At 36.2% G+C, this 26074-nt stretch overlaps 1 protein-coding gene across 2 annotated transcripts in view; it reads right to left on the bottom strand.

The window, feature by feature from the left end:
• The window catches only part of LOC145689734 (Kv channel-interacting protein 4-like), a 794874-nt gene that overhangs the window by 223851 nt on the left and 544949 nt on the right, over positions 1–26074 (bottom strand). For both annotated transcript variants that reach the window (XM_081763935.1, XM_081763937.1), the window contains exon 3: positions 19038–19107. In XM_081763935.1, the coding sequence (XP_081620061.1) occupies positions 19038–19107 (70 nt within the window). The remainder of the gene's footprint in view (positions 1–19037; positions 19108–26074) is intronic.

Below are 26074 nucleotides of genomic sequence, written 5' to 3'. Positions count from 1 at the left end.
TACCCCGGTACATCAACTATTTATTGATTTTAGAAAGGCGTACGACTCGGTTAGGAGAGAAACATTATACAACGTTCTTACAGAACTTGGAATACCGAGAAAGCTAATTAGATTAATTAAGATATGTTTAAATGAATCTCAAAGTAAAGTACGGGTAGGAAAATTTTTGTCCACGAGCTTTCACGTCGAAAATGGCCTGAAACAAGGAGATGCGTTGTCACCATTATTATTTAACTTCGTTCTGGAATACGCTATAAGGAAAATCAAAGATAGCAACCAGGGCCTAGAGTTGAACGGTATTCACCAGGTTATGGCATATGCTGATGAAGTAAATTTAATAGGGGATGATAGGAGAACAATAGAAAGAAATGCAGAGATCTTATTAAACGCTTGCAGGGACATGGGCTTAGAAGTAAATGCAGAGAAAACTAAATACATGGAAGTGAGTCGGGACCGGAATACAGCAAATTATGAATGCGTTAAAATACTAAATAATACGTTTGATAAAGTGGATACTTTCAAATATCTAGGATCAATATTAACAGAGAAAAATCATATCCACGAAGAAATTAAATGTCGACTAAAAGCAGGGAATTCGTGTTATTATTCGGTTCAAAATCTCTTATCGTCGCGAATTCTGTCGAGGAATTTGAAGCTTAAAATATACAAAACGATAATTATGCCTGTTGTTCTGTATGGCTGCGAAACATGGTCATTTACTCTGAGGGAAGAACATAAACTGAAAGTATTTGAGAACAAGATCCTGAGACGAATATTCGGACCCAAGAGGAACGGGAATGGGGAATGGCGGAAACTTCATAACGAGGAACTACATAATTTATATGGTCTACCCAACATTGTTAGGGTCATCAAGTCTAGGAGGCTTAGGTGGGCGGGTCATGTAGCTAGAATGGAAGAAAGTAGAAACGCTTTCAAAGTCTTGGCTGGAAGACCAATCGGAAAACGACCATTAGGAAGACCTAGGCGCAGATGGGAGGACAAAGTTAAGATGGATCTCGCAGAGATTGGAATACAAAGTAGAAACTGGATCCAATTAGCTAAGGATAGAAGTCAGTGAGGGCTTTTGTGAACGCGGCATTGAACCTCCGGGTTCCATAGGTCATAGAGTTAGTTAGTTAGTTAGAGTTAGAGACCTAGCCTTATATATGTCAAATGTTTCCTTGGCCTTGGTCACATTTTGTCAGTTTTTTTTTAATATTGATTATTTTATTTATTATTGTTCCGTAATAAAATTTTGCGGTTGTTTCTCTTCGCTGTAACAAACAATCTCCAATTGGAGATTGGATACATATACGAGTATTTGTTGTTGAATGATATTATTCAAAATTTAAAAATATTGAATATATGTCGAAATATGAAATAGAAGGCTCATCCATCTACTTATTTTCTTATGGGACAGCTGAAGTAACAAATAATCTAATTTATTATTTTTCGAACATGTTCACAGCAGTACTCACTAAATATATTGGGGAAAACTTAAAAAAGAAGAACCGAAAAGGCGGAACATGACTTCATGACTTAAGTTTAGTATTAAAGTTAAGGAAATATACGTAGTTCCACGACATCAACCATGACATGCATTAGATGATATACCTAATGAAACTTTCCAATTGCATAAATATTTTTTTTTAATAACTAGTTATCCCTTGTATATTTGAAATGTGTTTATTGAAAACGTAGAGAAGCGTTTAAAATAAGTGGCGAAGGTCATAAAACAATAATAATGGCTGCAAGTCATTTTATTTAGAACTTCAAAGTAAGCAATGTAAATATGCGTCTATAGACACTTGATCTTCTTGGGAATCGATATATACAAAGCCGGATTAACCCATCTCGAGGCCTGGGGCCAAATATATATATATGTGTGTGTGGCCCCTACTGTCTTCGCCCAATACATTTCTGTAAAAGTTTAGTATTAAAGTTAAGGAAATATACGTAGTTCCACGACATCAACCATGCCATGCATTAGATGATATACCTAATGAAACTTTCCAAATGCATACAACACACACACACACACAAAGTTGCCCTATTATATAAATTTAATACATAAAAGAATGAGTATCTAAAAAAGTTCTTTTCCTAGCTTTCGTCCTCTATCCCGTCCTGGAAGTCAAGAGAGCGAGTCACCGCATAAATGTCTTTGTAGTAAACCGCCTATTATTATGGTCAAAAGTTCTATCCAACTCCACGCATACAGTTTATAAATAGACGGAACTTGTTTGACATAAAAGGAACATAACCTATTGTGATCTACGTACTGATTTAATTTTTGTCCTGGATTGGGAATGGATATTCTATAATTACATGAGATTGCAGAATACTTCTATTCTACGAGAAAATATGAATCACGATTCTCATGCTCAGGGGTGGACTGGCCATAATCAAGTACCGGCCCCATGGCCGCTGCGCCCTCCTCACATCAGTGCCTTTGCGCCCTCCTGGGGAGGGGCTACGACCCGTCTTAGCCTCGGAAAGGTGCACAGTTTCCTCTCTGAACACAATTAAAAAAAAAAAAAAACTACATAATTATTTTATAAATTTGCTAGCCTTTGGCCAGCTAGGGCTCCACCCCAGACACCGGTATTTGCTCGGCCTGCGGCCAGGGGCGTCATTTAGGGAGGGCAGGAGGGGGCAATTGCCCCCCCCCAAGAGTTTGAGGAATACATATACTTTAGTCGATTGTCTAATAATATACTAGTACAAAACGTGAAATTCTTATGTCGGTGGTGCTCTTGCCCCCCCCAAGCAAAGTCTGAAATGACGCCCCTGCCTGCGGCCTCGCTCTTTCTGTTTTTGCCTTTGGAAATCATTATAACGATCTTAGGGACCCTGAAATTTATAGATTTGACTCTAATATCGATCATTTTGGATGATTTTTATATATCAACCCTACCACCCCCACTGCTCCGCCCCCAGATCCAGTCTTTACTCGGCCTACGGCCTTGCCCTTTGGCCGAGTTTGGATGTTTATATATCTTTCTTTGAGCTTCTCCAGGAAATTCAGATATTTTTGAAAGAATCCCAGAAACGACTTGAGGTGTACTTGGAACAAAACCCAAGCATCCGTCTTGAGGCTATTGGGATAACTCTATGGAGAAGTAAAAGCAACGCTGCTGTAAAAATATTTGGACACTTTCATTACTGGGCATCCGACTCAAAGGATGCCAGACCAAGAAAATCAAAACCAGTATATGTGGAACTCGTAGCAGCTTTAAGTGTGATTGGCAACTCGCAAGAATTCAATTCCAAAGTCAGACATGATGCAATGTCTCTCATTCAAAAGTTGTGCTCCTTTGAGACTATCATTGTGGCTATGTTTTTATTGATTTTTCAGCATACCACACCTTTATCAGACTACTTGCAAACAGAAAACTTAGACTATGTCCAAGCATGGCGCCTGATATTCTCAACACAAAATAAGTTGAAAGAAGCTAGGGACCAGTTTGACAAAGTCTACAAAGCAGCCGAACACTTTGCAACAGAAATGTCAAATAGTATTGAAGGACTCATTACAGATGTTCCTAGTCTAGAACAAGTTATTATGGAAACAGAATTGCCTGAGGTGAGATGTAGAAAAAGAAAGAAAATGGCAGGGGAATCAGCTTCTGATGAAGAATTGAAGACAGTAAATACGGATTTGAAGTAACAGTTTTCAACTGTGTTCTAGACCAAATTTCTAACAGCATGCAGGAACGATTTGCTGAAAATCAAAGCTTATACTTAGATTTAGAATGTTTTGATCCTAAGAAGTTCAAGAGTTTAAGTCTGGCTTCGTTGTCACTGAAAAGAATCACTGAATTAATTTCTGATTGTGAAGAGGGAAAACTTAAAGAAGAGCTTTTTTCGTTTTCATCAATGAGGGAAGAGTTTTCAAAATCCCCTTATGAGAACCAAGAAAAGAATCAAGAAGCTGTTGAGGTTCGTACGATTGAAGATTTGATTGAAGAGGACAAGTTTTCTGAATATTTCATGGAGAATGAGGAGGAATATTTGGGGCCAACTGACGATATTGTAGATTTAAGGTCTATAAAATGTGATGGAATGAAGTGCAATTCTTGCTTTAAGTGCGCCTTCGATGTGATTCTGCAGTACAATATGTACTCAAGACTCTACACAGAATTATTCAAAGTTTATAAGTATCTTCTTACAATACAATACCGGCAACACAAGTGTCCTGTAAGCGAGCATTTTCGAAGCTCAAAAAAACAAGACTCCGTTCAAGACTTACAGATGAACATCTGTAATCATTGTTCTTGATGAACTCAGAAAGAGACATTCTGACCAAAATAGACAACAATCTTATTATTGACAAAATGTGTGAGAAAAGCAAGGAGATGCGAAGGCTCCTTCAAGCATAAAGCAGTGACTTTACTTTCATTTTCCAGTTTTGTTTTTGAATTTCTTTTTTCACTAGGTAGGTATATAATTCTAAATTTACTTTTGTTAATTTGTAGTAAATGTTTCATGTATACTTTTAATCAACGGTTTTAAAAATAGATGAAAAATAAGTCAATGTTATGATGATCATAGCTTTAAAAGGACGGAAGTATGAAAAATAGCATAAGCCCCAAACTTAACTCAAATCTTCAGTTATAATTAGGCTGTTAACAAATGTAGCCGAAGAAATTAAACAACTGGTGTGATTTTTGTAGTCTCAGTTAAAGTGTGCAGATTTATATAGGCCTAATATATTTAGTACTCAAAGTCTCTTTGTTTGTTTACGAAAATATTGAATTTGTATAATTCTATCGTGATTAACTGCAATATCTACTTAATCTTTTGTTGTATTTTATGTACTAATTTTCCGGGGGAAGCCCCCCGGGACTTCCTGTTATTAGGAGGGGTTATTAGGGAGGCTTTCGCTCGTATGGACAGCGCCCTCCCAGAGTATGTGACCGCGCCCTTTTTACATATCCAGTCCACCTCTGCTCATGCTCCATATTCAATCTTCATTTCTAAACTGATCTATGCTAATTTATTAAGACAGTGAATGTAACAAACGAAGAAATTTGTATCATACTTTTCATCATATTTTATCTTATGATGATGATTGTATCTTGTATGATTCTTTTTAGACAATCACTTGGCATTTTGATCAGAATGGAGGCCCCAGTCCATTTGGAGACATGCGTCTACGCCTCTCTTAATCCGGCCCTGAGTGTATATTTACATCAATACAAGTTAAATGTTCATAGTAGGTCTATAGATGGTGTGTGTGATTCCACGTTCAATTCCCAGTGATAAAATTTATAGTACCTCGTAAGCCCCGTAAGTTAGACAACTAAAACACATCTATCGTTTTCAGATTGCATATGCTGTTCAGTCCCAGCGAGAGATGAGATTTTTGATTTTACATCCCACGGTTATGCCGTCTAGGCTAAAGGAGATGGTGATGATGAGAGGTGAATGAAATGGTGGAATGAAGAAAGTGGGAGGAAACGGGAGAACTCCGACAAAACCTACGCACACGGTGTTTGTCCACCACAAAGTTCACTTGGTGGGAGCAGGGTTTGAATCCGGGACCCCAAGCACCAGAGGTGAACGCTCTACCACTGAGCCACCGCGGCCCCTCACTCCCAGCGAAGAAAGGGCATTGCTGCTAGTTACTAATATTACTCCTGCTTTGTAGATAATGCTGTTCAAAATAATAAATGTATTTTTTTAACATATCAGACTTATTTTTAAAGACAAACTCAACAGAGGGTTCGAACTGAACAAACTATCATTTCGAAACTATTTCAAGCTGATGTGCCACCATATGAGTGGTGCGAAACTTGGTTGATTCTATTTCCCAACTTCAGGTGTAAGAAGTCATTTTTCCCATCTTTTTTATGTTTGCATTTAAAAATCTTAATTAGAAATGATCTGATGTGATGCTTAGACATTACTTCATTTACAGAAGTTGTTAGGTAAATTTTTTTCATGCGTAAATAACATTACTCAAGCAAGAAAGAGTTTCCTTATGATCTCCCTTGGTAGTTCACGATTACCAGTGAGTTATAAACATTTCTCTAATTTGTTATTTTCTTATAATGTCATTATTAAATAAGCAAGGTTAAGTTTTTGAGGTAGTTTTCGTAAGGAAAAAAGGAGCTAAAATACGTAAAGCGGATAAAGGACAAAGGAAGAGATATTCGCCATACCTACGCGTATTTTGGCAATTACCCTTTTATTTAATTGAAATAGTATTGAATCTGATTATTTTTTTCATATATTTACAGCTGAAAATAGAATCTTTTTTGGCTTGTATCAAATTTCTGGGGCTAGATACAAACTGAAACTGATATAAGAATCGAATTAACTAAGACGCGGCTTTCTTCCTATATCTCTAAGCAAAATTGACGGCCACTTAAATAAATGTGGCACTTCCTTAGGAGACTTGAGATAAACTGTAGATACCAAGCTTTCCAACACTTTTTTTAACGTTTAGTTAGATGATATTGTTCACGTTAACAAAATAAACAAGTGATCGCAGTAGTTAAGGTACAAGATATTTCTTCACATTTACGGTTTACTGTTTTTCCGAGGGTATGCTGAAAAGTTCCTGCCTTTGCCCAGAAATAGTAGAGCTAGAGAGATAAAACTTACATAGTTATTCAACATATTCCAGTTAGATTTATGTCCTTGGTACATGAATGATGCAGCATTACTAAAACATGCAAAACAAATCGTTTGATTGGGCCTGAAAGCATATATCTGCAGCATTTTGAATGTCAGGAATGTCTTCAAAATGACATATCTTGAGGTATTTCTTCAAGTTTTGGAACAAATGGTAAATTAGAGGGAACCAGATCAGACGATATAGAGGAGATGGCAGACTAGTTGGAATTTCAGGGTTTCAAGCCAGCCACAAGTCAAACATATGAGGTGTGCAATTGTCCTATACAATAAAAATCCCTTTGGACAATTTCTCGTTATGTTTCGTCTTGATTGCCTGGTGCAGCTTACCCAATACGTCAGCATAATACTCATTAGCTATACTAGAGTTTATTGGTAAGTAGTCCACTAACAAAGTACCGTTACTGTCTCATGAAATTGAAACCATGATCATCTTCATTAATTTCTGGACGAGAAGCTTCTTTGGGCGCAGAAACCCTGAGTGGGCCAATCCATTGACTGATAATTGGTCTTAGGGGCATAAATATGGACCAAGATTTGAACCTCAGTTACTAATCGGACAAAAAAAAGGTTCGGAGCACTACCTTCAAAACAGGTCAAACCTACTTTGGACGCTTCAACTCGTTCCTCTTTTTGATTACTGTTCAGGCATTTTGGCATCCATTTTGCTGGAAGCTTGCACGGTGTGTAGGCTATGTCCAGTAAACTATTGATAATAAACAGGACACGTTCTAAAGAGATATTCAGTATTTAGATTGATATTCATCTATCCTCAAACATCAAGTCATCGATAGTATCGCATGTTGCCACGTTGGTTGAGTTGAGGGTGCCCACTGCAAGGTCCATCTTCAACTTTGAACAGGCTAGTCTTGAAACGAGCAATTCAGTTTTTGAGGGTATTGTAGGAAGGATACTACTTTCCCAACATTTGTAATATCTCAGTCTGAATGCCCTTTGCAGACTTTCTCCGGAGAAATAATAATCTTCCTGATGGTCCGACACTCGAAAGCTGTGAAACTTGCTTTGGGCCAACGCCATCACGCATCATGCTAGTAGCCAGTAGAAATCCATATTGGCAGCATTGAGTGTTAACATACTAAGCTTTCATACGAACCTATACTCAACGTTTTGTGTGGACGAACAACAAAGTCAGAAACTTTTCATTATCCCTTCGTATGGCTTATACCTCCGAAACTATTAAATAAAACAACAAATGTAACCCTCCATAGCCCGCGTAGTCAACAGTAGCATCAAGGCACGCGCGCGGAGTCTCACTCCGCAATATTTATTTATCTTATTTTAATGTGTATTTTGTTTTGAAGCGGTATTAAATTGTTTATTTTCTTTGCAATGTTTCTGACAATTCACCACGTATATTTTACAGCACAAACTCTTTTAACAATTCTAAGAAAACTAAAATTTCTCTATCCGCGGAGTCTCCGTAGTATGTGACTTCCCGGCGCGTGCTACGGCGGGGAAATGATGATGAACTTCTTAACAGATTTGATGGAAACAAAACGCTGTTTCTTAATTACGGGCAAAAAATGAAAGAAAAATGGCAATGCACCAATACATGTTGCTGGAACTGTTGAGGTGTGGTTTCATGAACATCGGGACGAATTACAAGACGTTCGTCGGCTCTTCTAATCCTCATACCTTAACAGTATTGAACACTTGAGATCAGTTTTGAAATTGAGATCCTGGAGCAGACATTATTCTGCATTCTCGTTGAGAGAACTCATTGCTACTCTGCATGAGAAATGGTATAAATATTCCTACAGAAAACTACTCATGACTTATATGCCTCAACTACACAACAGTGTGTTTTTTCAGGCTAATGGTGATCTCTCGTAGTTTCAATCAGGTGAGTTGCAATTTTTAGCTGTTTTCACTATTTTGATAACCATGTGCATATCATAAATTTGATAGACTTATCGCTAAGCAACATTTTAGATAATTGCTTTATTATCATTAATGAAAAACAATTGAGTCTCGCGTTAAATATTGCCCTTTTCTGAGTCGCAATTCACTCAAAGGTATCGATGATTGAAGTTAACATATACCACTTATCTGACCGTTTTTCACGTGGGAAAGCCCTTCAATTCAAAGTATCCTATTTGGACTCATTGCAAAATCACGCACTACATTCTTGTTGGTAAACAACCTGATATTTATATGATTGAATAGCGCTTACGTATATAGTAACAATGGCAGAAGGCCGCATTGTTTGAACAACGAACCTCAGACTCCGCCAACGCTGATTCTACGTGAGCGTTGATCCGCTCATGTTTACAAAACTGCAAACGTTGTGACATTTTATCTTCCTCTCTTTCTGTCTCTCTCTCTGTGTGTAGGGGGAACTAGAAGGCATTGTTAAAGCACTGTTTGGACAAAGTGCAGGGAACACCAGAAGTACCTCTCAAAAGTATTCTATGAGAAATCCCTGACAACACACTTTGATTGATGTGGGATCTATCTGTGTAGGTTCAACTCAACATTCTCCTACTCCCCACTTTTTTTTTTTTTTTTTTTTTTTTTTTTTTTTTTTTTACATAAACATACACCTATACACATCCACTATCCTCGCTTCACCCCCTTTTTTGGTTGTTGACATTTGACAGTCTATGTATGTATATACACCCATCCCCTGCTTTTCATTCGTGTCTGCGCGCCAAAGTGATTATATCCGTTTCCCAAACGACAGAATAATATTCTCCCCCTTTGGATCATTTGACAGGCAAACGATGATCAATAATCTATTGAATGTGAAAAGTGGCGGCTGGCTGAATTGTTGGTTGATTCTCTGCGCCTGCTCACTGTTCCCTCGCAATGGGAGCATAAACACAGTGACATATCTCATTCTGGCGGCCTACAAAGCTACAAAGGTTATTCCTACTGTACAAATGCTTTCAATTTGTTCGTTTTAAGTATCTATGCGTGTAGTACATTATTGGCATTCGTATGTCATGTTCTTTTCCCGGTTTGGAGTTTATATGGTTCGGATTCCACGTTAAGCCACTGACCAATGTCCTACAATAGCCTTAATGCCGACGAGGAATCTTGAAACAAAGCAAACGAAACCTAGTATTACTGTTGCCCACGAGACAATATTTGATACTTTTTTGTCTCGGGAAGGTCCTAAAATTACAGCCTCGTCTCAAGAAAATATACCTGAATCTATTGGAAGAGCTCCGTCTTATATCGTATTTAGACACGGTAATTTAGTCTCGGGCACTAGGGGGCACTACTTACAATCGATTCTATCTACTGTTTACCTCCAAAATGTGCTGCATTTATGATTGGAATTAGATTTTTTTTTTAAAGCAGGATTTAAGAGAGAGCTTTAATTTCACATGGACCAGACACATATTTCATTGTATACCTCAAGTCCATAGTTTTTTTTTTAAATCACAAGCTCTGTCGGGACTAAGCGGTTACCGTACTCGCCTTTGACGCGGGAGGTCTAGGTTCGATTCCCGGCGAACGCTCATGTAGTTCAGATTCCATGTTAAGTTGTAGGACCACGTTCCGTTGACGTACTTTGTCTTGCTCTAGAAGGGATGTTAAACTGAAAATCAGTTAATTTTATTAAATCGCATTTTTTTAACGTCCTATGGTTATCCCTTTAGACTAAAAGAGGCGGATGATTAATGAATGTGAATGATTATAAAATTAATTTTTGTTTGTTCCTCCCCACGGGGAAAGAAACCCGGGACGACATGCTCTAAAGGCACACGCGCTAGCTACTAGATCAGGCGATGGGCTTTAATGCCAGAATAGTTCAGTGCAAACTACAGATAAGACGTTAGTGAAGCTGCACCAATGATAGCTTCATGCGTATTAAACTTGTGATTTATTATATATTAATAATTAAAAAAAATCGTAAGGATATTGATTTTTAATATAATAATATATTAATATAATGATATAATAAATTACGACTTTAATATATCTATGAAGCCTCTATCGTTTCAGCTGCAATGACGTACTTTCGTTTATAATCTGTGCCATTAAAAATAATAAAGCTTCATAGACCCGAAATATATATAGCTACTCGTATAAAGCAAAATGTTAATGGGAAAGTCTTAATCCAGGTTCTCAATCTATTTCATAGCACGGCCCCTCTTTCATCACATCCTCTTGTTAGCGACGCTCATAAGTAATTTCAGGGGCGTCATTTAGGTGGGGCAGGGAGGAGCATTCCCCCCCTGAGTTTGAGATTTATATAGATTTTATTAATAGAATAGTAGTAAGTCAGTGAAAAACGCGAAATCTTACTTATATCAAGGAGTCTTGGCCCCCCCAAGCAAAATCTCAAATGACGCTACTGAGTAATTTCTGATTTGTAAAAACTTTTCGATTAGTGGTGCTTATCGCTTACAGTTGTATATGTGGGTAAGCCTTCTATAGGAATAACAGTTTGACAATAAGTAAGGAAATAAAATAAGTTTATGAAAATAAGAAATTCAAAATAATATTTTCCGCAACTAGATAGCTTCTAATCACATTTATCTTCGCTACCCCAAGGTTGGGAAACTCCACTTTAACCCATACTAGCTGTATTTACTCCTGCCCCCTCTTAATTAAAATTTTCAAGCTCTTAGCGTCTTTGCAAAAAAAAAAAAAAAAAAAAAAAAGCTCTTTTAATAGCATTTTCGTGCTGTTTTTATCAAAATTTTGAGTTGATTGATGATTTTGAGTTTAATGTCCCGTTCAGCAGCGAGGTTATATGAGACGTGGACCTACTAATTAACGTGGAATCCGAACCACATGAGCTCCCGCTCCGGGAATCCCACGCCAAAGGCGCGAACGCTAACCGCTTAGCCAGGAAGGAGCAAATATCAAAATTTTGTTTAATGTTTTTCTTATGCTGGTTCAATGATATAGTGCTCATCTGGTGCCAAGGGCACCTAAGTCAGCACCGGATCATGTGAATTTGTGATAGTCAATATCATGTTCATGAGTCATATCGTGTTCTTAAGTTTCCTACCACATTCTCATTCCACCAACTATTTCATAAAAATTTGTTTTCGTTAATCGTATGTCTCCTTTGTAATAAAAGGCTCAAGCGTGGGACGTTAAATTAAAAATTTTGGTTTTTTCTTCTTATTCTTACAAGTAGACAAACACCGTGTGCGTGGGTTTTCTCGGGGTTCTTCCGTTTCCTCCCACTTTCTTCATTCCACCATTTCATTCATTACTCATCATCACCGTTTCCTTTAGCCTAACCGGCATAACCGTGGGCAGGGTTGGCAAGGTAATTTACTTGTTACGTATTTTACATAAAGTACGCGTAATTTACTAGTAATATACGTCATGTAGAAAACCAGTTTTTTACTCAGACGCAGAAAACCATATTTCTTTCATTAAAACTAAGATAATTTTGAATAGTCTGTTATATTGTAAGCATAGTTTTCTTATTTAAGCATTAAAACATTATTATCTTCTAAACATTATATTTAAAAGTAATGATTTCATGTCAAATCATTGTAATAAAAGATAATTTTGGATAGATCCTCGCCGGCCCACTACTACTTTCCACCTATTAGCACACACCCAAGCACAACCACATAACATATAAGCACACACATTAAAAATATGTGTTGATTCGGATATGTTTGAAAGTATCAAGTAACCTTTTGATTATAACAACTTATTGTTATACCTTTGCAGCTTTAAAACTCGAAACATTTCAGTATACTTTGAAATCTCTATTAGAAAAAAAAAAAAGAGATTGACTGTTAGGCTCATTTCACCTTCATATTACACACTAACACACACACACACACACACACACACACACAACTGATACGAAAAATACTGAACAGAATATTGAAATACTGAAATTTTAGAACAAACTGATTTGTTTTTCTTCCACGTCGCAACGATACTATATATACCACTTCACTTAGCACTGGGACATATTGAATTTTCGATGTAAAAGCTGAGATTCTCAGTTTAAACACACACAACTGAAAAAATATAAAAGCACCCAACAGAACATTATACTACATTTTTCGGAATGAACTCCAAGTCCAACAACAACACTAAATATATTACTTCCCTTAGCACTTGACTATCATTTGAATTTTTAATGTAGAAATTTTTCATGCTCATAATAAATAGACAAAACTGAAGAAAATACTCAACAGAATATTGAACTAATTGTTTCTTCGTTGTTTTTGAAAACAGACAATTTGTTTTTCTTCCTAGTTCGAATACTGAATATAATTCACTTGGTTCCAATAACACTAAGTATATCATTTCATTTAAAACTTAGCCATTATTTTAATTCTAATAAAAATGTTACATACCATTTCCATTATAGTTTAGTACAATTCGAACACAATACTCTTAATCACACTAATATTTATAATTTGAGTGGTCTTGTAATTTGAGGGTGTAGTATATTTGAAGTAGTTTCTTTGAACGTTCGAAGCTGAGCCGGTTCCTTGTGACGTTATGGACAAAGGACCAATTTGAGAAAAGTCTTTCAATTTGCGCTGAAGATGCTAGGATGTTCAATAACTTGACAGAAAATTCCGACAACTACTTATGTTGCCGAGTAGCGAAATACCAGAATGTGCGTGGTGTTGTAATTCCCTTCTTCATATAAGTTCTTCAAAATTTCCACATTTTTGCCGATATTGCTGGTAGCTAGTTATTCCTGAAGGGCCGAGGTTTTCCAACAGAAACTCCTCTACTTGTTCGTGATGCTTTTCTAAGACATTGCAGAAAGTCGTCACAAATGGAGACCACGAAGGCTTACCATTGCTGTGGTATTGCACAATAGTTTCTCCCATGGCATCTCTGGCATAAAACTTTTCTCGATTACATAGGATTTAAAACAAAAAACATGATGAAATGGGTTCTGAACAGTCACGCGTGCAAACCGTATTATACAATGCTACTTTACAAAGCCAATACAAAATTCCCAGTTTACGCTTACGGATTAAGTTTTGCAAAATCTAGCTAGATTCCATACAATTTTAGGAAGAAATTTTTTAAAGCTCAGCGCGTAGAACGTTTTCTTTTAGTTTGTAAACCTGTTTCTAATTTTTACGTACTTTACGTATTTTACGTAAATTACGCGTTTTTACGCGTATTTTACGCGTCACGTAGAAAACGTTTTTTTACATGTAATTACCCAACCCTGACCATGGGACGTAAAACTCAAAGATTTCATTTCATTTTTTCTTATTCTTACAAGGAAACCGATTCAAGTGTGACAAAAAATTGTGGACGAGTTTATGCTCAAACGAAGTGTTTTTGTGTACAATTAAACCCATTAGAGGGGAAAATCCTCGATCTCGACCGCTCCGGAGATATAGAATAGTAAGGGGAAGGCTCGTGCTCCGATATTTTGCGAATTTTTGAATCTGTAGTAATAGTACAAGTAAAAGAGACTTTTAAAAATGAATAATTCCTTCGTCCACGAAACTGTAGTAATACATCGCCTTAGACATGAGGGTCACAAAACCAAAGAGTCCATAAAAAATTCTAGGGGAAAAATGTTTTGGACTGGGAAGGCGAAAATACCAGAGTTCCATTGTTGCCTGAAATAGGCGTCTAAGGTATATATGTATGTTTCTGGATATGCTGAATCGAATAAAAGTATCATCAGTCAAATAAGATGAAAAATGTAAACAATTGTGGCCGTTCGAACTTTCCAAATATTTATAATATCTAAAATTATTAACCGATCAGAACTGTATGCGATATACAGTATATAAGGTGTACAGGTTTTCCTTCTTTAAATGGAAGATATTATTTTTGTTTATAGATTCATACTTTGCGTTTTAATATGCCACACAACTACACACTGTCGAACTTACACTTGCAACAATATGTGTTTATGTTTCATATTATTTGATTTGTTTTTCGATAGCGCTTTTGCACAGAATATGACTTTGTATTTTTGTTCACATAATAACATCTTTGTTTCTTTTGCAATACAATTAATACATTTTCATATCACCTTTTCTCATTTTGTACGAACTAAAGACATTAGCAAGTAATATCATACAATTTTGTTCTTTGTGTCAATAACGTTTGTTATTCCTTATACCTCCTACTTTTTTCCGGCCAGGGGTAAAAGCTACGCTGCTCACCTCAACATTCAACACCACATTTATTTGCTCTGATGCTTCTTTCTTAACGTTTCAATGCAATTTTCAAACATATTCACTCGCAACATAGCCGAAAATCCACAAAATATCAGAACACCAGCTTTCCTTTTACCTCTCTATATCTCCGAAACGGGGTTTTCCCTCTAATGGTTCAATTATACGCAAAACACTTCGTTTTCGCACAAACTCGTCCACAATTTCGTGTCACACTTGAATCAGTTTCTTTATTAGTCTAATCCTTATTCTTATTATGAGAATTTATATCTGCCATCTTCTTCAAAACGAGGCATAAATTAACATTTCTTTTTGCTGAAAACGAAATTGAAATGTTAATAAAATATAATTTTCTTTTGTATTTTACTCTTATAAAAGAAGTTCAGCCGAAACTTACAAAATGTTTCTTAGCTCACTTACCCAAATTAACTTGATTTCTTCTTCATGAACACAAATCATTACCTGTACTGTATACTTACATTACGACTTTGTATCTTTAAGGTATTTTAGCAAGTTTTCTCGTGGCAAAGCGGTTAGCGTACGCAACGTTTGGCGTTGGAGAGAAGGGTTCAAATCCCGACGGGTGCTCGTGTGGTTCGGAGTCCACGTTAAACTGTAAGTTCACGTCTTATATAGCCTGGCTGCTGAAAAGGACGATAACTAAAAACAAAATTAAACCAAATAAAACGTAAACATTCTCTAATTAAGAGTGAGAGCTATTTAGCTTATGAAGAAAAATATTGGCGAAACTGGATTAGTTCCGATAGCAGGTTAAATTTCCAACATAGAGTAGTTAGGAGAGATCGCGGGAAGGAGAGAAAGAAAGGATGTAGTGAGTTGTAACGAATGGAGAATTGGCAACTTTGCAAATAGAGTCGTGAGTTGAATTCATGTGTCAATAGAAGCTGTTCACTGAAAAATATGTTCCACGTTTGCCGTGGATGGTGTAAAGTAAGTGCATATATTTTCCCCAACGTTCGGTATAAATTCATAGCAAGGTTGTTGTCTCAAATAGTCAAAAAATATTCGTATTTGAGTTAGTTCATTGTCTCAACTAAGCACTGAACGTAGTTTACCGCTGGTCTGAAAAATTTACCTTAGCTATACAGGTTTGTTATCCCCTACCCGAATAGAATAGTTCGTGTAATCATTAAATAAGAGTGGAAGCGCACACATTCATTGAACGCAATAAGATAAATCGCATATGTGGCACAAATAGCATATTGTTCGTGAACATCTTACTATAAATAGAGAGAGGGTAATGAGAAAATATGCAATAACTACAATTGTTTGCTGTGGATTCATCAGGCCCGTAGCTAGAGGCGGCAAGGTCATTGAGTCATCTGCAAACCCCTTCAGCCCCCTGAAACTTTCAGTTTGTTTTAATGTAGCTCCTAGACATGTGAGAAGAGCTCAAACAGCCCCTCAAAAATAATCTCGGCTCCCCCTGTCTTAGTGCTCTAGGTTAGAGGTTTGCACGGGCTCGGGTTGAGGAGGGGTACGGATCGTAAATTTCTAAATATACAACCATATTTCTCGGGCCTTTTCGGACCTAACTTCGTAAATATACTGTAAAACCATATTTATCGGACCGTTCTTTCTGGATAATTTTTAAACTACATCTAAATTCGTAACTTGAGACGGCCATACTAAAATTCTTATCATCATTATGTAATTGAGAGTAAAGCTAACTGTGTAGTGGAGAGAAAAACTAAAAGTAACAAATAAACATGCTTAGCTTATCTGTGAGTGAAAGTACTGTTTCTACACTGAATTAAAGGAACAAAAACATTCAAAAGTTGTCTTATTTTTTATTCTTCGGAACAATGTTAATTTATATTTTAGTTTATTATTATTATTATTATTATTATTATTATTATTATTATTATTATTATTATTATTATTATTATTATTATTATTATTATTATTATTATCTTTTGCTAATATCGAAAGCATTTCTTTCACGAATTATCCGCAAAAATATAGCATTCTCGTTTTCACTTGTAAAAAGAGAAATAAAATGTTGCCTAAACTGAATCACAACACAATGGATGTCGAAAATATTACAAAATTACAAAAAGAAGAATAATGTGTGTTTATATATATATAGGGTGTTTCAAAACAACACCGACAACGTTTGGGAGGTGATTTCTGACACGAAGATAAAACAAAAAGTATAGACCAACCTGGGTCACAAATGCTTCCTTTCGGAGTTACAGGCTGCCGAAAACCAAAAATGAACTTTAAACCTCCATATCTCCAATACTATGGGCACACCAGAGTTGGGTCAAGACTTCACTTAGGAATATCCAAGTTTCAAACTCCTGGGGTACCTCCGCAACAATTTTTATTGAGGAAGTTTATCTACGAGCATGTAATTTGAAGTACTCACCAACTACATCTATAAAAATTGTTGCGGAAGTACCTCAGGATTCTGAAACATGGGTATTTGGATAGGGCACATACTAGTTCCTAAGTGAAGCCTTGATCCGACTACAGTAGGTCCCATAGTATTAGAGCTATGGACCTTTAAAGTTCACTTTTTTAATGTCTTCGGCAGACTATAACTCCGAAAGGAAGCATTTGTGCATCAAGGTAGGTCTATAGTTTTTGTTTTATCTTGGTGTCAGAAACATATGTTGTATATTAGTGGAAAATAAGTGCTGCAAAAGTAAACTGCAAAATCAAATCTCCAATTGTAAATAAAAATACAATTTTGCATTAATTGTTATGTTTCTGTAATTCGGGCTTCTTTCTGGCTCATTTGATTATCACACGGTTTCCGGCCTAAAGGCTAAAACATTTCGGACTCGGGTCGGGCTTCATATTATAAATTCACGGACTGGGCCGGGCTTTGGCTAAGAATTCCGGCCCGTGCAGACCTCTACTCTAGGTACAGGCTTACGGTGTTTGTTTTACCACAATTTTATCTGTTAAGTAAATGTTTATTTCAAAGTTACTTATTATTTTGGTAACTTAGTTTATAATTATGTCTTCATAATACCGATATTACGTAATGCATTGGACAGTATCATAGAAATATTCGCTGTCAACTGTCATGTTTATATTTTCTTCATCATGCCAGCTTATTTCTGTAACTCACCGTTGTGTGTGATCTCACGTACCCACGTGCGCGATCTTTCCTACCCTGTAGGAAAGATCATGAAAAATAAGGTTTTTGAGAAATGCCCACCCCTAAGAGCACAAGGGTCTGGTATTGTGCACAAGGCAGTAAACTATACACTGTGTCATTCTTAATATTGCTTCAATCTTTGCTATTTGATATACGAGCTATTCTTACTTTTCTCTAGGAATTCTTCATTACGATGAATGAAGTAGATTTTGGGACGATCGTAGATGCTTGTTTTCCTCTTACAGAAAAATACGTTTTCTAAGAAAAAAGATTTCAATTTTGAGTCCAACTGAGGGCCCCTATTCAGAAAAAAGAAAAACTTACAAGATATAGATTTCATAGCATTTTAGCGTTCAAAAAGTTTAACGGTTTTATCCTATTTAAATTGGCTTTAATCAGTGGCGGACCTGCCTGGAGCCGGAGAGCCTAGGACCCCCGAGATTTCAGAGTGACGAAAATAATTTAAGCTATTTTTTTAAATATATTTTTGAAAGTTCATAGTAAGCTGCTCATGATATACCTATCATAGTTTGGATTCTGGCAGGCTCCCCCAGTTTCTACCTTCTAGATCCACCACTGACCTTGAGTAAATTAATATACGTCTAAAGAATAGTATTAAAACATTAAAAATTATAAGCTTATCACAATATTAACTACTTGTGCAAAAGTGTTCGATTTATTTTGTATAAATGTAACGAAACAGTATTTAAAACATATTGTAAGTTTGTTAATGATTCATTTATTTACGAAATATGAACAAAATAGCCTGAGTCGTTTATGAGAAAAATCGTCCAAGAAGATATCATCCCTAAGAGTAGACTATACTTTCTGCTTCTTTCCCCAAGGCAACGACTTATACTATGTTATAAAGTCATCAATAAAATATTGATTTATAGAACATTAAAAAATTCGTTAGCGCCATTTTCGAAACAATCACAGTTTTTTAAAATTTGAGCCTACGGTATGGCCTGTAGGTGATGAACATATGAAGATACATCGAAAAAACACAGTGTTTTAATAGTTTGCGCAATTATCCTTTTTAATACATCCCTAGAAACGAAAACATTAATCTAAAATTATAAACATTTATAAGAGAGAAATAATAAATAATATGAGAAAATATAATATCAAATACGTACCGCCTTGAGGGAAAAACTGCGAAAAAATGTGTTTGAACGATTCCTCATCTACCATACCAGACGGACATTCCTGTAAATAAAAAGGGTATATACTTTATAAATCAAGTACTCAAACACTACATAAAAAAGCTACCAAAATAACTTTGTATAAGAAGTTGGAATGGGTTGTATGGTCTTGTAATGCAGCTTTTTAGGAGATGAGGTAGTGTGGAGAGGGAGAACTTGAATTGTACGATGTGAATTTGCATAATTGTATAGTCGCAAAAACACCGAATTCAAATCCTATTGACGTTCATAACCCGCGTAAATTAAAAAAAAAAAAAAAAAAAAACCTCGTACTTCATAAAGCAGAAATTTGATCCATAAGAACATAAAGCAGAAATTTATCAACCAATTTTAGAAGGCGTTGGCTGTTGCTATTAGGCCTAGTGTTTTGTTTACGAATTATCCTGTTCCTTTGTCATTTGGTTTCTATCTCCTTGCTTGGCCACATTCCTTTGTTACTCATAAGGAATTAGACGGGTAGACTCTACAGGCACGCTCCCAGGAATTTTTTTGTTGGGAGAAGTCCAAGCTTTGGAGGGGAAGGGTTCAATACTACAAACCGCTACATCTATGTAGTATTGCACGGCCATTATTCTGCACCCATAAAGACGACAAGTAATTGTAAAATACTTCCACCTCGGCCATTCCATCGTAACGGGTGTTAGATTTGGACGAATAGAAATTGTTATAGAAATGTCCTTACTGGGTCAAGATATATCAAACTGCCTCGAAACATCACCGTTTGTCTGTGTAATTTAGTATACACTTAATTTGTTACATATACATGATACCACAACTCAGTGAGAGTGAAAAATGTGGCGTAACGGGTGTTACAGCAATTGGACATGCACTTTCAGATGCATGCAAAGTTAAGCCAAACTCTGCGAATGTCCAGATCAGAATTTGTTTCCAATTATGTGTGCACTTTTCTGAAAGTATGATGTTGTGAATATTAGAATCAGAAATTCCATAAGTGTAATGGCTTTTATTTAAAAAAAAAATGTTCAATACCGTAACGGGTGTTACACAAATTGTAACGGGTGTTACACAGTGCGAATGAACTTAAACCAACTTCACTTTTAATGAACATATTATGTAAAGAACAAAATATTACAATGTTAATAGATAAAAATACACATGTAGTACTGTGTAGGAAATAAAAACACAAAATAATAAACATATAAATCAGAAGAATGTAGGAATTTTCAGTATTAAATATGTAGGTCTGTTGATACACTGATCATCAACAAAAGTCTATTTTTCTTATGCTTCAGTGACATTAACTCTGGAACTAAACTGCTACACAACTTTGTTATTCTTTAATGTTCATAATCGGATTTGGCAGTTTACCAATCACGTCATGGAAATGATTATATTGTGTCGTGCTGGAAAAATCAGCGCCCGGGGCGAGAGTATACAACGGCGCCCCCGTACATATTAGTCAGGTCGACAGACCAGCCGCGAAGCGACACTATGGATGGGGCAAACCATAAGAAACTTTTCCAAAATAAACCCTGCTTTTCCTTGATTTCGAGGAATTTTTATTACTTTTTTCCTTCAATTTTATATATGTGCACATGCATTTTCCTAACATGAGTAACATTATAGGACCAATTCCAAAACAGGAAGAGGATATAAGTGCATACTAATTTGTACTGATATGTGAAGTATTTTTTCTCTCTTTTTCTTTCCTTTTCTTTTCCTACCCCCTTACTTCGGCGCCCGGGGCCGTCGCCCCGCTAAACCCCCTTACGGTACGTCACTAGTATACTTTCTAAACTTCGGCGTAATTCGAATTCCTTTTCGCCACAAGATTTCAAGAACATAACTCTAATATCACAATTTTCGTCCGAAAATCCTTGACGGATTCCAACTTGACGATAATCTTTGTTACTTATTTCATCTTTTATTGCCAGCAAGACAACATTCCAACACAAAATCTTTCCGCAAAGGGCTGATCACAACTTCATTCGGAGTCTGCGTACACATCATTGTAGTGTAGGGTTTGTCTGGTTTCTTAATGAAAATCTGTCGCGCTGCAGCCTCTAATGATTTGGTAAACGAAGACTTCCAAAGCAACGTATTGGGCTTCTTATAAAGAAGTAGACTTCTGGTATGTAATGAGTACTCAATTAAAATACGGCACTTTTATGCTATTTAATCACTACCCTGAGTATGCGACTTAACGAGGGAATGAGAGGGAGTCCCCCATCGTACAATATTTCCTAGATATTATATTCTCTGGAGTGCATTTCATCACCTCCGGTATAATGTCCCTTAACTTCACCCACTGCTCATCCTTACCATAATTTGTCTTCAAAAGAGGGCTCTCTATAACTTTACTAACTTTAAATTCCCTATTTAGAGCCTTAGAGCTAGCCTAAGTGCACAAAATATCAACTTTAAACCAAGCTAACAATTCACGTGTAACACCCGTTACATTGGCAATGTAACACCCGTTACGCAGTTTTTGTTTATTAAATTATAAATATAATGATATTCATTTTCTTGTTGTATTGCCCATGTGCTCATTTTTACTTTTGCAAAAGATAGATTACTTCTGACTTTTAGTATAAGTTGTATAGAAAAAAATATATATTTTTTGTAACGGGCGTTACATAATTACATTGATACCAAAAGTAGTCAAATAGTAGACTACTTAATATACTAACAGCTTTAAAACTTCAGAGCTTCAGTTCCTAAGGTGTACGGGCTTGTCTACATCGCAGTGCAACTGAATCAAATGCTTATTATGTGTTGTTTAGGGGTGTCCAATATTGTTGGTAAATTCTCCCTTCGACTGGTTTCGTACAGCATAGAATTTCAATCCCTCAAAAAGACAAAAAATAAAACGTTTTAACAAGAAATCGATCTGAATAGTAAATTTTGAACCTTTCTGGTCATTTTTATATAAATAACGAGCAAAATATATTTAAAACAATTTTTTGTCAGGCTCATATTTACGTGAGAGTTGAGTTGATTTTGTGTTAACGTCCCTTTGAGCAGAGAGGCTATATGAGACGGGAAATATTGATTAACGTGAAATCCGAATCACATGAGCTCTCGCCGGAAATCGAACTTGGGTCTCCCACGCCAAAGGCGTATACGCTAACCGCTATAAGAGATAGAGTACAAATGAAGTGTAAGATCAAATTTGCATGCTATATCAATCATTTCCCTGTTAAACGAGTAGAATTTTATTGAGAAAGTGTATACATGTATATTGAGTTACGAAGTTTTTTTTGGGGGGGGAGGGGGGTGTCAGTACCCGGTGGACCTCCCTCTCCATGGGCATGCCCCAGGATGGGTAGCTAATGTAATTCTTACCTCAAAAGTCATTCTTCCGATTTTTCATGTAAATTTTGGAATCAGAGTTACACACAGGTAGTAATAACGTAGCCAGAATATATTTTAGCGAAGGAGTTCTCAAGAACATTGTTTTCACATTTAACACAATTTTATTTTTAGTAATTACAGGTGCCAATTGTTATATTACTTTGTTAGACTGCTAACTTAACCGTCCTGAGATTCTACTACCTAAACCATCAAAGAAAATTGATATTTTAGGATTTCAAATACCTTATATTTTATGTTGTTTTAACTTGTAAGTTAATATATTTAATAATAATATATATTGAATGATGATATTTTTATTGAAATAAAAGAAATTAAATTAAATTTCTAGCTTAACGTCCCACAATTAGGCTTAATTATGCTGAATAGGCTAAGAGAGATAGTGACGATGAGAATTAATGGTGGAATGAGAAATGTGGGAGAACCCCGAGAAAACCCACGTACATGATGTTTGTCCACCTCACCTCAAAGTTTACTTGATGTTACTGGGATCCCGTATACTAGAGGTCAGCGCTCTACTACTGAGCAATCGCAGCCCCCTGAAACAAAAAGGAATGAAGAGAACAGAATCCATCGTCATATTTGTGAGTACAAGGAGCGACGCAACTAATATAGTTGTCACCCAGGACAAGAACCAGGGTTGAAAAAAAAAATTAGTTTATTTTGTTTTTTTAAAAAGAACAAAATATGTGTTTAAAACATGAAAAAAGTGTTCAAAATGTTTTAAAACATACACAAAAAATGTTTTAAACATTTTGAACAATTTAAAACATGATTTTAAACATATTTCAAAATCGTGTAATAATGTAATAATGTATTAATATATAAGACTTTTTTGCTCCTGTAATTGATCTTCTCATTTATTTTATTCTTGTTAAGACTACACCGTGTTGGGAACAGAATATTTCAGTATACATTAGTAATTCTCAACTTATTTTATATCACGACACCCTTCTATTACACCCTCTTGCCAGTGAATCTCGTAAGTACCTTCTGGGTTGTAATAAACTTTTTAGGTAGATATTAAAATCTACCTATTAAAGAGATTTCACACAATCTATCAATATACATGGCAAAACAAGAGTCCTCAACATCCTTGTGTATGGAGAATGGGTGGAGGGAGAATGATGAAACTTGGAAGTGTTTGAAGGAGCCCTAAAGTAAGTCATTTCGGAGTTACCACTTCTGATAGTTTTCTAGTTATACCTTTAGGGGATAAGCTCGCGTTTTGCGGAGGCGGGTGAGGTTTCTGTTGCAAAATTTGATTACTATTTCAGAACACTGATGCTAAAAAAAAAAAATTTAAAATAATAAATTTTCGAAAAGTAACATTTGAAGCACACTTCATTTTGTGCTAACTTTAGAATATTTTCTCCAAGCCCATGTAATTGGTTGTTTTTTGAGTCAATAATTTAGTGAAGAAAGGTAATATTTGAGGCGTGATAATATTTGGTAAACGCCCCACACCTAAAAATATTTTATAAAAACTGGGTTGGAGCCAAATTTATCCTTCAACCCAAGTTTGTTCGAAACGCATAAAATTAATTTGTTTAGTTTGGTTGATTACAGTCTTGCATCAGTAGCAAGGCTATATGAGACAGGGCTATTTGTTAAAAGTGGGATCTAAACCACTAATTTAGAAATTTTACGTCAGATCACAGTTAAAATCTATAAAGCATATTCCAACATCTCGTGCCTCTACGCTTAAAATTTAGTGTTAAAAGACCGAAAATTGCGCCCTGTAACGTGGTGTATATATACTGATTAATACACTATTGATTTGTTTTAAACTGTTGAATTTATGGTAAAGAATTTTGGTAAAATTGTTTAACTTCTTTTTTGTAAACTTAAGGAGCAATTAGTATTCCTACACTGTAAAAAATCGTTGTGTTATTTCAACGACATGCCTATGTGTTAACACGATTGTGTTGAAATATAACACAAACAAGTGGTTAGAACAACTCACTCTCCATTTGGAGTTGTGTGTCAAATGCCGGTAGTTGAAATGACACACAGCCTGTGTGTTAAATTAATACAAGTGTAGAATCTTCGGTGTTGTTTTCTGCGTGATTGCCAAATATGTTGGGCATCTAATTATAAAGGCTTATGAATTGAAGCTACAGACAAACATAGTAGAAAGAAATACTTAAACAAATCCAAGTATACGCAAAATTTCAAAATACAAACCGCGCGATGTGTTTTCAATTGTTTTACATAATGTTTCTGAAGAAACCCTAACAGCACAAGATGTGCTAGGCATGTGCCATTTAGGTGTTCTAAATTCATCTTCCACATTTGATGCATTTATTGCTTCTTTTTCTAAGCGATTGTGTACTAGAAGCAACAAACGGATCAACTTTATTAGATGGCAACTGGCGCCGATTATTTGGAAGTGAATATGGAAGAACTATAAAATAAAGTAAATAGACAGTCGTCATTTTGTTATAAAATTAGGTCTACATGGCGAGCAGATTTTATCTTATCCCGAACGGTTATCGTCGAATATACGCGGCTTAATGGGGGCGCGGTGGCTCAGTGGTAGAGCGTTCACCTCTGGTGCTTGGGGTCCCGGGTTCGATCCCAGCCCCCGCCACGTGAACTTTGTGGTGGACAAGCACCGTGCTCGTGGGTTTTCTCGGGGTTCTCCCGTTTCCTCCCACTTTCTTCATTCCACCATTTCACTCATCTCTCATCATCACCGTCTCCTTTCGCCTAACCGGCATAACCATGGGACGTAAAACTCAAAGATTTCATTTCATTTTTCATACGCGGCTTAAAGGAGCGCTCTGATTAGCCAAATTCAGAAGACCTCAACAATTTATTCGTCTACAAGCGACGTTTTCTTCACCGCCTCCGTGGCCAAGTCGGAAGAGCACGCGGCTAGTAATTGAAAGGTTGGTGGTTCGTGTCCTCCTGCCACTGGAGTACATTTTTTTTTACTTGTTTAAAGTGTTTTTTTAGACTTAGCATAATGTAAACACATTACACATATAGGCGATTTAACCTATTTTGGGGGAGTAATTTTGTGGTTCACTAACGCTTACGGCACGGCTCAACACCGGATGTGTGTTAAAGACGTAACACACCCCTGTGTTAAACGCCAACACCGCGGAGTATGTGTTGAACTAACACCGCATAGTGGTAGTCACGCTGGAACCAAATGCCTTGTGTTAAAATTGAGTTAAATTAACACAACCATTTTTTACTGTGTACCTGTCAGGAATACTCAAGCATAAGAAGTAGGTTCCTCTCTTTTCTCCAAGAAATTTAAGTAAAAGAACCCTTTTCCCTTTAATACTCAGCTACAATTTATTATCAATAAAAAAAGGTTACAATATTTGCTAAAAGAAAACTGACTTACACAAGAGTATCATCTTAACGTAAAATAAGCTTTTACTAACAAGTAACGCTTCCGAGGTGTAACACTCCGGTTTTGATAAAATTTGGCAGGTAGATACTACACATAAAATAATCGAATACGTCTTTTTTATTTAGGGGACAAAAGCCCCCACCCAAACTTTTGAAAGTTGACACCCGAAAGGCAAGAATAAGTAAATCGAAGTGAATGAAATTGTGCATAGATATTGCAGACATAAAATGAGGGAATACGGGGTTCGTATTTTGTTGAAGAAAAAAAA

Source organism: Thermobia domestica, chromosome 1, assembly GCF_964235325.1.
Source record: "Thermobia domestica chromosome 1, izTheDome1.hap1.1, whole genome shotgun sequence".
Lineage (NCBI taxonomy): Eukaryota > Metazoa > Arthropoda > Insecta > Zygentoma > Lepismatidae > Thermobia > Thermobia domestica.
This window is presented reverse-complemented; position numbering and strand designations above follow the sequence as displayed.